General features: G+C 55.6%; 1 protein-coding gene across 3 annotated transcripts; it reads right to left on the bottom strand.

The window, feature by feature from the left end:
* Positions 1–626: 626 nt before the first annotated feature.
* Positions 627–13,485, bottom strand: SLC34A1 (solute carrier family 34 member 1). 3 transcript variants are annotated; one of them, XM_004737473.1, is made up of 13 exons: positions 13,412–13,485; positions 12,100–12,220; positions 11,828–11,977; positions 11,610–11,738; positions 11,394–11,537; positions 10,399–10,510; positions 10,080–10,275; positions 9,903–9,998; positions 4,286–4,355; positions 3,839–4,006; positions 2,510–2,626; positions 2,282–2,406; positions 627–1,651 (listed from the first exon to the last, which is right to left on the bottom strand). In XM_004737473.1, the coding sequence occupies exons 2-13, from the start codon at positions 12,206–12,208 to the stop codon at positions 1,148–1,150; spliced, it is 1,920 nt and encodes a 639-aa protein (XP_004737530.1). In that variant the 5' UTR covers positions 12,209–12,220; positions 13,412–13,485; the 3' UTR covers positions 627–1,147. The 3 variants fall into 3 exon arrangements, with proteins under 3 accessions (XP_004737530.1, XP_012912473.1, XP_004737532.1); XM_013057019.2 differs by having other exon boundaries at positions 12,100–12,265; positions 13,412–13,438; XM_004737475.2 differs by lacking the exons at positions 627–1,651; positions 2,282–2,406; positions 2,510–2,626 and adding an exon at positions 2,640–2,695.
* Positions 13,486–16,086: the final 2,601 nt, after the last annotated feature.

Raw genomic sequence — 16,086 nt, forward strand, 5'->3', positions numbered from 1 at the left:
TTCCACATACCCCAAAGGGAGCGGAAGGAGAGCACATGTCCAAGACCATCACAGTGAGATCTGGGGCCCTAGGGCCTTCCTTCCCTCTTGGGGTCCAAAGACCCCAGAGGACTCTCTGGACTAGAAGGAAGAACTTAGGTATTGCCCACCCCTTGACCCTCACTCTGCAGGCCTCAGCTCCAGGGCCCCCATGGAAAAGGAGGAATTGAAAATCTTGGATGGGTTTAAGTGAGGCTTGGTTTATTGCCCAAAGGGAAAGGACAAAGATGGGAGGGAGGGTAGCTGGTCCCTGTCCACTATGCTCCAGGGCCCAGGGCATGGCCTCTCTTGCCTATTTTCACCTTTCCTGTCCCCCCCACCCCATCTCTCCTGACAAGCCCCCACCTGTCACTTGTTTTCTGGAACACTAATGTTATCCTAGAAAGGGGGAGGGAGTTGGCACAGAATGCCCTCCTTATACTTGCCTTGGGGGTGGCCCCGGCCCCTAGGAAGGACTCCCAGGAAGTCTGAATCAGGAGTTGGACTCATTAAGGCAGGGTTAGGTGGACTGGTGAGCTTGCAGGTAATAGTGCTGCTGAACCCCAAGCCATGGTTTCCCTCCCTCCCCAGATGGAGAACACACAGAATTGTAAATGCATAATGAGGATTTAATTCCTTTTTCATCACACAATATCGGGAAAGGGGGTTGTGGCGGTACTGCAGAACATCGGGGTGAGGATGAGGAGGGTGGTATAATGGAGGGAGGAAGGTGACGGGGAGGGGTGAGAACTCAGCCAGTGACTCAGGCACCCGCATCTCTGTGCAAGCAAACAGCTGCAAGTCCCGTTCCGGACCCACCCTTACTCCCCGCTCTGCCGAGTTGGACTTGTGTGTACAGGAGAGCCAAGCACAGGCCTCCAAACAAGACCCCCCTGGGGGCCAAGGACTCACAGTCATAGCCAGGTACCCTGCAGCCTGCTCACAGCCCCCCACGGGTGCATCAGTCCACACATGCAGGATGCCACAGACTCTCAGTCCCACAAGCCCAGACCTCTGTGGACCCACCCAAGGACAGGCCCATGCCCAGTATGCTCGGAAACACCCTTCCACCCGTCCACAGCGGACACCCAGTGCAGGCCCTTCTCTGCCCCCCCGGCAGCACTTCAGGCTAGAGGCGGGTGGCGTTGTGTCGAGTAGGTTGTGCCAGGCGGGGGGAGGGGGTGGCAGGGGGCAGCTCCTCCAGGAAGACCCTGGCAGGCAGCGGTGGGGAACGGGGCTCAGGCCTGGCGCAGCACAGCGTGGCACGGGTGATGAGGCGGTCCAGGGGCTGCAGCGAGTGCATCCAGCGGGGCAGAAAGTCCCACGTCTGCAGCCACTTGGGCAGGTGTCCAGGGCTGCGGTTCTGCAAGACGCTGACGAGCACCACGAAGGCCAGCAGGGCCCCGAAGGGTGCTCCCACACCCACCATGGCCTGCCAGCCAGCCATGGAGACGCCGAACACCAGCGAGGGTAGCAGCAGGAAGCACAGGAGGAGGTAGAGGACGGCAAACCAGCGGTACTTGGCCGTGCGTTTGCCCAGCGCCTTGGCCATGCGGATGGGCAGGCGCGTGCAGGGCACCGGGTACCAGAGCAGGATGCCCGAGATGTTAAAGAAGAAGTGGCAGAGGGCGATCTGTAGAGGAGAAGGCAGAGGGCTGAGATACGCGTGGGCCCCCGCTCCCTGTCCTGCCTGTACGGCTGGATAACGGGAGTCTGGCCCAGCCTGGGCAGCAGCAAAATCAGGGCTGATGTGCTCCTAGGAAAATACTGAGACACTTCTGCCCTAACACTACACATTTCCTCCCACTGACCCCTCTTGCAAATTCCCCAGCAGATCCTCCTGAACCCAGCAGCAAAGAGATGCATACTAGTTTCTGGCTCCATGGCTCCTTGGCCCCAGCCCTAGGCTTGTCCTCACTCCTTTGCTCCTAGGACAGCAACCCCTTTGCCATCTGCCCCCCTACTTGTTCTTGATCCCCGAGAATGGCCCAGCCCCCCGTCCTGCTGCACCCCTTCCTCAGAGCTCAGATCCCACTAGCTGCTGTTTGCTTGATTATCTAGGTAAATCCTGCCTGGTAGATGCTAAGGTCTTGGGGCTGGCACCAGGCCGACTTTGCCCCGTTCGGTTTCCACAGAGCCTGGGATAGTGGGTGGGCCTTAGTAGGCAGTCAGAAACTTTCATATGTGGTGTCCTACCCTGTGTCAGGTGCCACACCTCAGTCCCAGCCCTGTCTCACCCCCGGCAGGCACCCTCCCAGAGTACCTGGAAGGAGCTGGACAGCTTCTCCCGGGGGCTGGCCAGTGCAGCCAGGATGGCTGTGGTGGTAGTGCCAATGTTGGAGCCCAGCGTGAGGGGGTAGGCTCTCTCAATGCTGATCACACCCAGGCCTGGGGGTAGACAGAGAGGCTAGGTTCACCTCCAGGTACCTCCTTTGGCCCTTTCCCTGCCAGCCTGCCCCTCCCCCTGCCCCACCATGCCATGGACACTCACCGATGAGTGGGGTGATGGCTGAGGTGAACACAGAACTGCTTTGAACAACGAAGGTCATGCCGGCGCCCACCACCATGGCAAAGTAGCCTGTGGCCCAGGTGAAGGGGGCGGGGAAGTCTACGAGGACACCCCCGTCCCAGCAGGGTCAGGAGGAGGGCATGCATGGGCAGAGGAGCCAGGACCTACCTTAGGGAGGAGGTATTGGGTACCAGCTTTCAGGTAGGGCCTTGTCTGTCCAGTCCCCTGCTCAACTGCGGGGGCTTCTACTCGCCCTCCCTGGTCTTGGATTAAAGGCCCTTCTCAGCCTGGTTGCATCAGACTGTCCCCTCTGCCCAGAATATCATTCTTACTTCATGTTCCTCCTCAGGGCTTCGTGTAGATACAAGGCTGCGGAAAAGCCCTCCCTGACCTTTGGCCCTCTGGCAGACTTTGTATCTCCCATCCCTAAGCTCCCAGAGATCCACGAATGCACCTGACCCCAGCATTCATTATGCAACCTCTGCCAGTGCCAGGCACCGTCCCCAGAGCCTGAAATGAAGCTTCCGATGAAAATCAGACCATGTCACCCCCCTACCCCAACCCTTCAAGGGCCCACGTTACCCTTACTAAAGTCCAGGCTCTGATCACAGCCTGTGGGGGCCCCCAGGGTGGGCTCCCTCCCTGTGATCTTGTTGACCTCTCCCCACCTCGATCACTGAGTTCCCCCCACACTGCTGGCCATCTTTCTGCCCAGCCTGTTCCCGCCTCTTTGCCTTTGCACTGACTGTTCCCTCTGCGCAGAACACTCTTCAGCCACATCTGACTGCTATTCCTCATTTTGGCCTCTTCACATAGGCTGCTGACTGCCCACTGAAAGCAACTTTTTCCATACTCTGTCATTTTTGCTTTCTCCTTGGGAATCACCCCTCAATATGAATGTATCCCCCCTCGATCATTTATTTTTCATTACACATCTGTCTCCTCCTCTGGGTTGGGAATTCCCTGAGGGTGGGACTGTCTCTGGGGCTCAGCTCTGGACCCTTGGCACCAGAGTGTAGGGAGTGCCAAGGGTGTAGGGAGTATTTGTTGAATGCGTCCATGGCCACTGAGAATCTGTTTCGAGCCACCTACTGGAATGGAACCACAGTCAGGGGCAGCCACAGATGACCAGCTGCCAGCACCTCGGGAGCCTCAGAAATCACCTGACTCTGCCCCCTCTTTGTTCACAGGGACAAACAGGCTCAAGACGGCAGGGCTTTGCCCAGATCACACAGCAAAGCAGCAGTGGGACTTAGTAAGATGTGAAAGGTCCCGTCCTGGGGTGCACACATGCAGTTCTTGGGGACTCACCTGTGTTGATAACCTTCTGAATGACCTTAGCCACCTGGCCCTTCAACAGAGAGTTGAGCATCTTGACAAGGAGAATGAGGCAGGTGCACAGGAGCACCAGGGAGCCGGCCAGCAGAATGAGCCCCACGGCCAAGTCAGGCAGCCCTGTGTCCACGAAGATGTGGTTGCCTGGCGGGGGGGAAGTGTCAAGCAGCTGAGAGCTGAACCCCCACAGCTGGTTCCCAGCCCCCCACTTTTGATGCCTTCTTAGGATTGGAGCCTAAAGTCCCACCCCAGGCTCCTTTAGCCTCAACAGCAGGGATTAGCCCAAGCCCCAGACCTGAGCTGGTTGATAGCTGGTTTTCCTGGGACTGATAGCAGCAGTGGCAGGGGGCAGGGGTGGGTGCAGCCCTTCCTCTGCCCAGCTGTGCCCCTGCCATGCCAGACATCTGTGATGCAGACACTCACATTTCTCCATGGTGACATTTCCAAGAGTCCAGCTGGTGTTGGCCTCTGCCCTGGGCAGGGGGGTGGGAACCTGGATTAAGAGGAGATTGACTTAGAATTTAGGAAAATGTAGCCTGGGGTTGGAGATAAGGGGGAAGGTTAGGGAGAGGCGGGGGGTGGGGGTGGGGGATGGAGGTGGTCCTCCTGACTACATGCCCTTGGACAGTTGGCCTGTCTCTTCTGCTGGAGAGTTGAGGGTGGAAATACCTGCCACACAAGAATCTGGCCACGGTCAGCCCTCTGAATATTCATTCTATCCTATCTACCCATCTGGCTCTCACTGGGGCCCACAGGGATTTTATTTATTTATTTGAGAAAGAGAGAGCACGAAGAGAGAGGGGTGAGTCAGAGAGAGAAGCAAACTCCCTGCTGAGCTGGGAAGCAATGTGGGACTCTATCCCGAGACTCCAGGATCATGACCTGAGCCTAAGGCAGTCGCTTAACCAACTGAGCCGCCCAGACACCCCAATCCTGTGGCTTCTTGTCCTTGTTCTCCTCAACCTCTCCTTGGCCTTGGGTGCTTCTGACCATGGCCCTCCTTATGAAAATTCTCCCTTCCCCATTCTTTACTACCAACCCTCTCCTGGTGTTGCCCTGCCCCCTTCCCCAGCATCTGTGCCCCCATCCTCTCGCCAGAGGCACCATTAGTCCAAGCTCACTGTCCCCTTGCTCAAATCTTTATGGGGAAGGTTGGGGTATGGGGAAGGAGGACCACCAGGGGGCAGAAGTCCAGTCCCCACCTACTTCTTACCCACCTACTCAGTGGGGAGAGACCCCCCCCCCCAATTCAGAGGGCCCAGGGCCAGGCAGGTAGCCTAACTGAGGGGCTCAGGCTGAGTGTGGAAGAGGTGGAGGACTGCGTTTGGGTCCTATAGGGGCAGCAGCCACTCAGCTCCAGGCCACTGTCGCCATCCAGGGATGAAGCCCTGCATGGCCAAATGGCCCGAGTCTGCAAGAGAAATCCCATTCTTTACAATTATGTGAGGGCCACATTGGTCTGGACCACTACTTTGCAGCCTCGTTGGACTGAGGAATTATTTTTTCTTGAATGTAATTGGGGAGCCTTTCCTTGCCCTCAGGATCCCAGCCCAAAGGAAGAACTGAGCCCCAGAAAGGGACAAGAACGCCTAGGGCCCCAAGCAAAACGCCAGAGCTACGCCTTTTTCTTATTCACCCTCTGCCACCTCTGGGAGCTGATATGGGCACTGGTCCCAGGAAGTTCTGCCCTCCGCAGCACAGCCCCAGACCTTTCCTGTGTGGAGGGTCATGTCTCAGGTGGGGTCGTGGCCCTTCAATGTCATGGCTCCTTGAGGGTTTATTCCAAATCATGTCATTTATAAAATGTATGCTAGAAATGGGAACTATTTCTGGCACCTGGCTTGAAGTCTGGTTTCTCTTAGTGGCCTGAGCTGCTGTGAGTGAGGCAGTATACTCATATGTGTTCTAGCTGGCCAGACAAGGGCCCTGGGGCACCCTCAAAACCCAGGCCGCCGCTGCAAGCTGAGAAACTAGGAGAGAGTAGTCTCTGGTGGGCTCCGCCGGAAAAGCAGGCTGGGGAGGCCATGGTAACTGCTGTGTGGGTAGGCGAGAGCTGGGTGTAAGGGGGAAAGCCGTGTGTCAGCTGTCCAGTGGATGTGAGCAAGTCCTGTTTCTTGTGCCAATGACCTGGGACAAATCATGCCACCTCTCAGCCTGTTTAAAGCAGATGACATAAGAGCTGTTATAAAGGGGTGCCTTGGTGGCTTGTCGGTTAAGCATCTGCCTTCGGCTCAGATCATGGTCCCGGTGCCCTGAGATCGAGCCCCACGTTGGGCTCCTTGCTCAGCGGGGAGCTTCCTCCCTCTTCCTCTGCCTGCTGCTCCCCCTGCCTATTCTCTCTCTCTCAAATAAATAAATCTTTAAAAACAAAAGAGAGAGAGAGAGAGAAAGAGAGAGCTGCTGTAAAGGTTACGGGAGGAAATGTGTGCCAAGTGCTCTCTGCAGACTTATGTTAAGTCTTCAGTAAGACATCATGCCTCCTAATCAGGATTAGACCCCCTCCATTGCCGGGCCCATCTAGGACCACATGGTGGGAAGAGCATGTGCTTATGTGTTTGTGTGAGATTGATGTCCTAGGTTAGGATCAATAGCTCCTGACAGTGTCTCAGGGTCCTGGCCCTGTTGGGGAACACTGTGATGGACTAGCTTGGAGCCCTGGGCAGATGATCCCTGAGACAAATGGGTACCTGATCAGCCTGTGCCCCACTGACCTGGCTGGGCCCAGGGTCTCTTAGGGGAGGAACTTCATGGGAGGGGGGTATCATCTGACTCAGGGGGTATCATCTGACTCAGGGCTGGCTGTGTGTGTGCAGGGCAAACCTGAGGGCTAAGGTCTAGGGTTTTGACCCTTGACCTTCCTGCCAGGGTTTTGTGCCTCTGGCGTGGGTTATGTGGCTCTGGCTGAGCTGGTGGTGGTGGGGGGGGGAGGGGTAGAATGCAGAGACTGTAAAGGGCTAGAGAGGAGTAGGAGTGGGGATACCAGAGAATGTGTAGGCTGTATGGTCAGGCTGGGAGTGGGTACTGAGTGAGGGAAGGGAGCAGGCCCAGGGCTTCCTTGTCAAGAAGGTGGGGAGCTCCTCTAGCCCTGACAAAGAACTGGGCAGCCCAGGGTCTGGGACATACCCCTAGGTGTGCCTATCCTTCCTGGACCTGGGTAGGAGGGGTGAGTTCTGTGGGAAGAACAGAATAAATGAGCCCCAAGAGTCCTAAGCTGCAACTCCATCTGAGCCACTCCCAGCTCTGTGATACTGGACCAAACACCGAACCTCTCTGGGCCCCAGTTTCCTTGCCTTGCAGCATGAGGTCTATAACGCTGCCCACCGCTTCCCAGGGGCTTGTTTTGAGGATTCTTGGAATAGAGTTAGGATTTAAGTGCCAGTAGGAGGTGCAGGACACGATTAAGCTCGCAAAAGACTGTGAGGCTCCAAGAATCCTCTCCCTGGGAGAAAGACACAGGATGCGAGCCGTAGTTCAGCCTGAAGCAGAACGGGAGCTCAGTGTCTTTGTTTTTCTGGAAGCAGAAATCACCGTGTCAGCTGCGCCATCTGGTGGCAAAGTGGAGAATTCCTTAGAGCCGCACCTACTCCTGCTGGAGAAGTCTCTGGCTGTGGTCAGCTGTGGCATTCAGGCGGGATGGGCAGAGTAGCAAATGGACACACATGATAGGACACCAGACTGACTTCTGGAAGAGGCAGCGAGATGGAGATTCAGAAGCATGGGCTCCAGATTCCACCAGGATTTTCATCTTATCTCCATGGTATGGTTTTGGGCAAGCCTCTCTGAGCCTATAAAATGGACCAGAGATAGGGCACCTGGGTGGCTCAGTGGGTTGGGCGGCTGCCTTGGGCTCAGGTCATGATCTCAGGGTCCTGGAATCGAGTCCCACATCGGGCTCTCTGCTCAGCAGGGAGCCTGCTTTCCTCTCTCTCTCTGCCTGCCTGTCTGTCTACTTGTGATCTCACTCTGTCAAATAAATAAATAAATAAAATCTTAAAAAAAAAAAAAAAAAGGACCAGAGATAAATCCTGTGTCCCTGGCTGCAAGTCCTTGAGGAATGCTTGTTTAAACCAGGCAAGTAGGGTTGGCAGTCCATAGTGTGAGTACATCAGAAGGTAATTCCCAGGACAAGGGTAGGCCCCTGGAGTGTCAAGAGGTGTTGGAACGTTAAAATTGCCTCTGGGTTTTCTTCCACCATCTGGAAACCTTCAGATTCCCAATACTGATTTTGGTGACTGGGTTTCTTGGAGACTGGCTTGGGTGAGGTTGGGTCCAGTTGGGGGGCGGGGAATGGAGGCCACCAGGACAGGTTGGAAGGGAGACATGGTGGTCACAGGAAAAGTTCGAGTCTGGTGCAGGAAGAGCCCCCAGCACACATGGCCAGAGCAGGCACGGGGCTGCGGAGCCATGTTCCACATGGACTGACCTCAAGAGAGGATGAGAAAAGGGAGCTCGAATGCCACCTGTCTGCTACTCTTCAAGCCAGGGAAATCCCGTATGGATACTGTTGCGGCGGACCCATTCTTCTGGGACAGCCGGCTGCGAGACCAGCACTCAGGGAAGTGATGTAGGGAGCAGTGGGGACAGCGCCCTGGGCAGGTAAACTCGGGTGGCTGACTTCACGCAAGCAGGCCCGGGTTTCTCCTGCGGAAGATGGGTTGTCCGTGTCCACCTTGCCCTACATTGTGAGGATTCCAGCAGGGGCAGGCAGCGTCTGGTGCACCTGTTGCAGGGGGGAAGGCCAGCTGAGCACAGCTGCAGGCAGGCACCAGGGAGGGACTCCGCAGCCCAGGAGCTCCCTCCTGTGGCTTGTTTCCTGTGAAGATCCAGCGGTGTGATGTCTGTGTCGCCCCCATTCTGCTATGGAGTGAAGAGGTTTTGGGCAATTCAGAGAGTGCCCAGGGGGCAGGTGAGAAGGCAGCACCATGTTGGAGGGGTCACAAAGCCAGCCTGAGAGCTGCCCGCATGGGCTTTTTGATGTCCGACTGCCTGAAACACTCAGAAGTGCCAGACCAGAGCTGCGCACGGCTCTGATGCGAAGGAAGGCACTGCAGAAGGCGGGTTGAAAGGCTGCTCTGTGTTCACGCTGGGATCAAGGGCCAGTGATATCAAGTAGCAAGTAGGAAGGAGGAGGGGGCCGGGCCTGCTGAGCCCTGGGCTTTGGGTCGCCTTCGCTCTGTTCTGAATGGAGTCGCTTCTTGGAAGTGGCAACTGAGGTAAAGCAAATACCGTGGATCAGGATTTTGATGAAGCACTTCCCTTTCCGTGGCTGAGTGAGAAAGTGCGCCGATTGCCTGCTTTCTTGTGAGCTTGGTGTCATGGCAGGTGCACAAGCGTCCCACTGATCCAAACAGGTCTCCATTCTGGGCAGTAGAAACGGTGCAGAAGGACACATGGATGCATGCCTGTGGCAGTCTCCAGGGGAAAGAGCCCCGACAAGAGTACTAGTCGCTGTTGTGTCTCCAGGGAGGTCTCCACACAGCCCCCTTTTCTTGTTCCTGTTTGTCCAGCTTTCCCAGGCACCCTCATAACCCCTTCACCCCCTTGCCACGTTACCTGGGCCCCTAAACGTGGCACAGCTGAGTCACGAGCCCCTGGCATCTTGGCGGGGAGAAGAGAGCCCTAAACTGCTAGATCTGTCCTCAGGGCCCTGAAATGGTAGGACAAGCTCGGGCAAGTGTCTCAGCCTTTCAGAACCTATACTCTCCCTGTGAAGCCAGAAGGTAGAGCCAGATTAGTGGTTCTCAAACTTGAGCGCAGAGCTGACTGAGAAGACTTGTTGAAACATAGGCTGCTCTGTCCCATCCCCTCAAGTTTTTTCTGATAGTTTTTCCTAGACCTACTTAGGTCTAGGGAAAGGCTGAATATCTTGTAGCTTTAATAGGTTCCCAGGTGGCACAAGTGCCTCTGGTCCACAGTTTGAGAACCACTGGGCTAGATCAATGACATGCCAACTCAAGTTGATTGGTAATAACTCCCCAAAGCCGCTGGGGGACTGGAAGGGATTGGTACAATATTCCTTGTGGCCAGACCTGAGACTTACCCCTGTGGGGTCTGGGTGGCACCAGATCCGTATCAGACTGTGGTTTCTCAGGGACTCGTCGCCAGTGGCAATGCTGGTAATCACAGATTTGTCCAGCTGTGCACAAGATGTGGGTGGGGGGTGTGAGAGAGGGGTCCTTACTATCCCACATCACCCTCCACGCCAGCCTTGCCCCACCTGGATGATGAGCTTGGTGAAGGGCTCTGTGATGATCTTGAGCAGGTCAGGGGCATCGCGGCCACCATGGATGTTGAAGGAGGCAACCACCAGTCGAGTGACATGGTACAGGTACCCGGTGGCGGCCTCCAGGGGCAGCAGGACCAGAACCGACAGCCAATTAAAGCAGTCGTGCACCGTGGCCCCTGCAAAGGCCCTGAGCAGGGAGGCCACATTACAGGGCGGGCCGGGGTCAGGATGCACTTCGGCTGGGAGCTCCTGGCCCTGGGAACCACCCTCCCCCAACACACACAGGCCCCTCACCACTCTACCCCCTCACCGCCGGAAGTCAGTCCTGTCCCCTGCCTGCATCAGGGCCACGATGGTGTTGGTGACAGATGTGCCGATGTTGGAGCCCATGATGATGGGGATGGCAGAGCTCACCTCCAGCACTAGCAGAAGAGGAGACCCCTTCACTGACTGTGTGAGGGCCACCAGCTCCTGCCCCGGAAACACCTGCCCACATCCCACCCCCCCCCTGGGCAGTCCTGCCACGATACTGCCCAGTCTTGGTGTCCCAGGGACATGTGTGTGACCAAGCACGGTGGACACATGCACTGTGCGTGCACGTGTGGATCCGAGGGCCCATGTCCGGCACGTGGAGACAGATCTGTACCCATGTGTGCACGGTACACGAGCGTGGTGGTTAGTTTCATGAGTCAGCTTAGCCAGGCTACAAGACTCAGTCATTCAGTCCAATGCTCATCTAGCTGCTGCTGGAAGGTATTCCACAGGTGTGATTCACCTCTACAACCGGCTGACTTTAAGTGAAGGGGATCACCCTTGGTGATCTCAGTGGGCCTCATTCAGCGAGATAAAAGGCCTTAAGAGCAAAATGGAGGCCATCCAGCATTGGCTTCCCCCCGAGAGTTCCAGCCTACCCTTCCTAACAACCTGCCCTATGGATTTTGGATTTCCTCAGCCAGCCCCACAATCATGTAAACCAATTCCTTGCAATAAATCATATGTATAGCTCCAGCAGGTTCTGTTTCCCTGGCCAGTGGAATAAGTGACTATGGGTGATAAGGTGCTGAACCTTCCTGGGGCAGGACTCCCCACCTGCCACCCTTTCCAGATCTTCAGACACCCCTCCTGGCTGAGACTATTCCTGGCCACAGCTTGGAAAATGGAGTGCGAGAAGCTGGAGTCCTGCCCTTTGCTCTTAACTCCCTGGCCCCCTTCTCCCCCTGGCCCCAGCCCTGACATGCTGCATCAGCCCCCTCCAGGGCACGCAGCCCCCCACGCCCTTTCACTAGCCGCAGCGGGCCTACTTACAGCCAGAGGAGACCATGCTGACGATGATGGACGTGGAGGTGCTGGAGCTCTGGACCAGCACGGTCACTAGGATCCCCACCACCAGCCCCGCGACTGGGTTGGACAGGATGGCGTTGTCCTTGAAGATATCACCAGCCACCTTCCCTGAGGAACAAGAGCCAGCATTGCGTGATGCCCTTCAGGAACCCTGTCCCAATCCCCTCCCCCTGGCCTTACCTCCAGCCAGCTGGAAAGCGGAGCTGAGCACATCCAGGGAGCAGACGAAGAGGTAGAGAAAGGCGAGCATCAAGGGCACCTTGATGAGGGTCATGCCAGCCCGGCGCAGCTTCTGGGCCAGCCCAGACTCTGGAGATGGGCTGGGCATGAGCACTGGGGCCAGGGGCTAGGGTACTGAATGTTGCCACCCCTGCTGTCCACCCCCAGCCCGGACCCACCTGGCTTCTGCTCCTCCTCCAGGGCCAGCTTGGCAGGCAAGGGGTCATGGCACTCCAGAACCTCCCCGTAGGGGCAGCTGTGCTCGGTAAGGGCCACAGGGCCCAGGCTGGGGAAGGCGTAGGCGGAGGTCCCTGGGATCCTGTGCAGGACTGGGGAGGGAGGCTGGTTAGGAGTTCCCAGAAGCCCCGGGATAGGCTCAGAGGGGTGGACACCTCACTGGGATGTGAGCGACTGTGGGCATTCAGGGTCCATGGATGGGAGGAGCACTCACCCTGAGGGCTGGGCACGTAGGCAAAGGCTGTCCCATGCATCATGTGGCCCCCTCGGACTGGTAGTGGGGAGACAGCCGGGCCCCCCAGCCTCTCTCCATAGGACATCATCCTGGGCACACACTGTGGGGTGGCAGCAACACTGAGGGACAGCTACTGTCCTGAAAACTTACACATACCCACTGTCCACATCCATACCCCCATACTCACATGCACACATACCCGTGGTGTGTGACCCCTAGACACACACCCAGGGAAGTATACCCTCTACCCCATAATAGCAGAGATGCTCAGGTACTCGGGCCAGATGCTTGTACTCATCAGGCAATGAGTATTTATGAAGAATCTGCTGTAGCCTAGGCACTGGACTAGACGCTGGGGTAGAGCAATGGCTAAATACAAGGACAGCTCCTGCCCCCAGAAAGCTCCAAGTCTCACGGGGAGACAGATGTCAATGAAATAATCCCTTGTGGCAATAGGGCCAAGGGTTCTAATGACAGATACAAGTGCTACCAGTGTGCCCCATGGCAGGGGGTGGAGGGGAGAGATGATCAAGCTGAGATGAACATGAGTAGGAAGGGCCAGATGGCAAGGGACAAGGGCGCGGGTGCAGGGGCCCCTGGAGGGGAAGGAGCTGGGAGCGCCCTGCAGCCGGCGGGGGCTGGGGAACGTGTGTTAGCCGAGCTTGCGGATATGGGCCAAGGCTGCACATGCAGGAGGAGTTCTGACCGTTCTGAGAGCCATGAGGAGACATGGACACCTGTTGGCTCTTGGGACCAGCTGGACATGCACTCAGGAAAGGGTCTACTGGCCAGAATCCTGAGTTCCTGGGTTACCCTCACAACTGAATTTCCTTCCCCATTTGCCTCCCTGCCTCCTAGCAATAAACAAACACTGATGGCCTTTCTCCCATGAATGAGTTTCAGACCAAGGCTGGTTTAGATAAGGAGGTTTCCCTGTATTATCTCCAATCTGAGAAGCTGTTGGTTTGCTTCAGGGCCCCTTGAACTGTCCCAGGAGTTCTTGGTTGTTGGGGTGGGAGTACCCCAGCCTCTATCAGCTACCCATAATCCCACACCCCTATATTGTCCCAGGGGCCCTTGGCTGTTTGGAGGAGTGGGGGTGCTGAGCTAAATTCCAAGTGTTGGAAGAGCATGAGTCCTCGTTCCTTTGGGGTGGGGGGTAAGCCAGACTAGACTGGGCCCGAGCAGGAAGGGGAAGCAGAATTAGGGCAGAGGAGAGGAAGCAGGGGCGATAGGCTATTGCCTACTAAGACTTGGGGATGGGTTTGGGAGAGGGGAGCCCTGGGCTTACCTTGGGGTTCTGTGTTTCAGCTCCTGCTCAGCTGCTTAAGGAAGCCCCAGGGGCCTGAGGAAGGGCTGGGACCCTCCTCTTTATACCCTTGGGTCAAGGGCAAAGTCCTAAAACCCTAGCTGCCCTCCCTCTGTTCCCCGATTAACCTCCCCCCCTGAGATTCCTCCCAGTTAATTACTAATCGTCAGCTCTGCTGGGGGAGTCCATGATCAAACTTTCCCTTTCCCCACACAGAAACTCAGCCTGACAGAGACCCAAACCCAGCTAGGGTACCTCTTCTGCCCCCAAGCAGAGATCCTGATGCTACTTAGGCACCTTATTCCCATAGACCTAAAGGAAATTTCACGGCTCCAGCCCCTTCCCCTCATTCTTGGCCTAACACGACTCCCCGTGGAATAGCCTTGCCATGCATCTGGATGTCTGTGAGTCTGTCTGTGGGTCTTGGGGGGCATTTAGAGGAGAGGGAGCATGCGATGGAAGAAGTAACAGGAGATAAACCCGGAAAGGCTGCATAGTGCTGAGTCAGGGAGAGTCTCTAGCCTGCAACCACAGATCCAGGATTCGTCTGAGAGAATGTGGAACCCCTGGTTCCAGGAAGGGCCTGGTTCAGGAAGGGCCTGGTCTGCATTTTAGAATGGTCTCTTTAGTGGGAGGTTGTCCGTCAAAGGGGAAAGTCTGGAAGCATAGGGACCAGCTAAGAGGCTGATGAGATGGTCTAGAGAAGAGATGATGGGGTCTGAATCAAGTGGGACAGGAGGGATGAGAAGATCCATCCCAGGGATACTTGGGTAGTGGAATGGGGGAGGGGAGCATGGCAGACAGACGAACTATATGACAGTTGGGTTGCTGGATTGAGATGCTGATGATGGTATGGGGTCTGTTGCAAAACTCCCGAAACCCAGAGAGGACTCTTAGGGAGGCTTTGGGAAGCTTGTTTCCCTTTCACAGGACTCTGGAGCTTGAATTAGGGCCCAGCTGTACAAGAGAGATGAGAAGAGATATTCCCTTCTGAGGGAGAAAGATTCAACAGATCCAGCAGGGGTGGGTTCCACTCAAAATCTAGCTTGGACAACTGCCTGAGTAACCTGTCCAACCACCCATCCATCCATCTACCACCACCACCCCCAGCTACCTAGCCAGCCAGTCATGTATCTGTCCCTCCATTCCCAAGAACAATAGTTGAGTTCCTACTCTGTGCTGAGCCAAGATTGGCTAGGTCAGCTCTCTCCTGTCTAATCCCTGGGTTAGCCTGGGGTGCTGAGGCAAGTCACTTCGAGTATAAGATGGCAATCAGAGGGTCACCTGGGTGGCTCAGTTGGTTAAGTGTCTCACTCTTGATTTCAGCTCAGGTCATGATCTCAGGGTTGTGAGATGTGAGATCGAGCCTCTCATCGGGTTCTACACTTAGTGGGGAATCTGCTTGGGATTCTCTTTCCCTCAGCACCTCCTGCTCATTCATTCTCTCTCTCTCAAATAAATAGATCTTTAAAAAAATAATAATAAAATGGCAATCGGCAGTTCTTTTGCAGTGGTTGAATTCAATGAGCTAGCTGACCCATCTCAGTGACTAGAAGAGTCTCTCAGCATGTGCGTTCTCTTCACGCTTGTGTGCCCCTCTTACTGTCCCGGGGATGGCTGCAGTGTCCCCACCAAGGGAACGGCTCCACTTCCTCTAGATTCGCAACCCTATTTCAGGTCAACAACTTGCCTGGGCTCACCGGTTGCCCTTTGATTGCTCAGGGTCCCCCTGGGCTGCAGCTTATTATATCACACATATTTTGGGGTGACACAAATCCAGCCTTTCTCATCAAGGTGGATGGATGTTTCTGCACAGCTCCCCTCTAACATGACAAAAGTCAGCTAGTTTGTACTTAATTTGCAGGACACTGTGGGGTTGTCCGCTGGCTAGTGTTCATAATGGAGTTTCTGTCGGAGTGGCTAAGAGCAGACAACAAGGCCAGCCTGGGTTTGGATCCCAGCCCCTCCACATTGTGGCTGTGTCAGTTTAGGCCACAGAAGCCCCAGGGGACCAGGGAGGGGTGGGCAGAGGGGCAACTGGATCGGTTTTGGGTAGAGTGACCATAAGTCCTGGTTTGCCTGGCTAAGTCCTGGCTGATGACTGTTGGCCCACAGTTCCCTTTCACTTAAAAAATGCCCTGGTTTGGAAAATCAGCCATAGAGCCTTATGACCTGTTCTGGGAGATTCTGAAGAACTGAGGCAGGCAATCAGCCACGTGGGGCATCCTAGAAAGGTTTCCATTCACAGAAAAAAGAAAATTAAAACAATCCTGCTTCTTCAACCCGTTGTTGTCACAGAACACCGCCTCTCAGCCTTTTCTCTGTACCTCTCTCACCTATTTGGATTTTTTTGTTTATGAAAGACTGCGTCTTGCTCTTTTCCACCTACCATTGCATATTACCTTCCCTGTGTATTTACACTCAGGACCAATGTTGTTTTTAATGGTTGCATCATGTTCTGTTCTGAAACTTAATTATGTAGCGATCCCTTGGGTGTCCCGGAAACTCTCTAGACTGGACAGAGTGATTTGGCAAAGATTGGGGTGCATGGGTGGGAGGGGTGTTGCTGAGCCAGGGGCAGGTAGTCATTGTTGAGTTCTCGTGTCAGAATCGTCCTCGGGCTCACAAGTGCTGGTGAAGTCATCTGGGCTCAGAGG

This window comes from Mustela putorius, unplaced genomic scaffold (genome assembly GCF_011764305.1).
Source record: "Mustela putorius furo isolate JIRA1106 unplaced genomic scaffold, ASM1176430v1.1 tig00000145_pilon_pilon_pilon, whole genome shotgun sequence".
Taxonomy (NCBI): domain Eukaryota; kingdom Metazoa; phylum Chordata; class Mammalia; order Carnivora; family Mustelidae; genus Mustela; species Mustela putorius.

Excerpts from the sequence above, each read along its gene's own strand:
- SLC34A1 (XM_004737473.1), bottom strand. The coding sequence starts at position 12,208 with ATGATGTCCTATGGAGAGAGGCTGGGGGGCCCGGCTGTCTCCCCACTA. Across the intron at positions 4,007-4,285 it reads AAATGTCACCATGGAGAAAT|GCAACCACATCTTCGTGGAC; the intron begins GTGAGTGTCTGC and ends CCCCCCCGCCAG. Across the intron at positions 1,652-2,281 it reads AGCTGTCCAGCTCCTTCCAG|ATCGCCCTCTGCCACTTCTT; the intron begins GTACTCTGGGAG and ends TCTCCTCTACAG.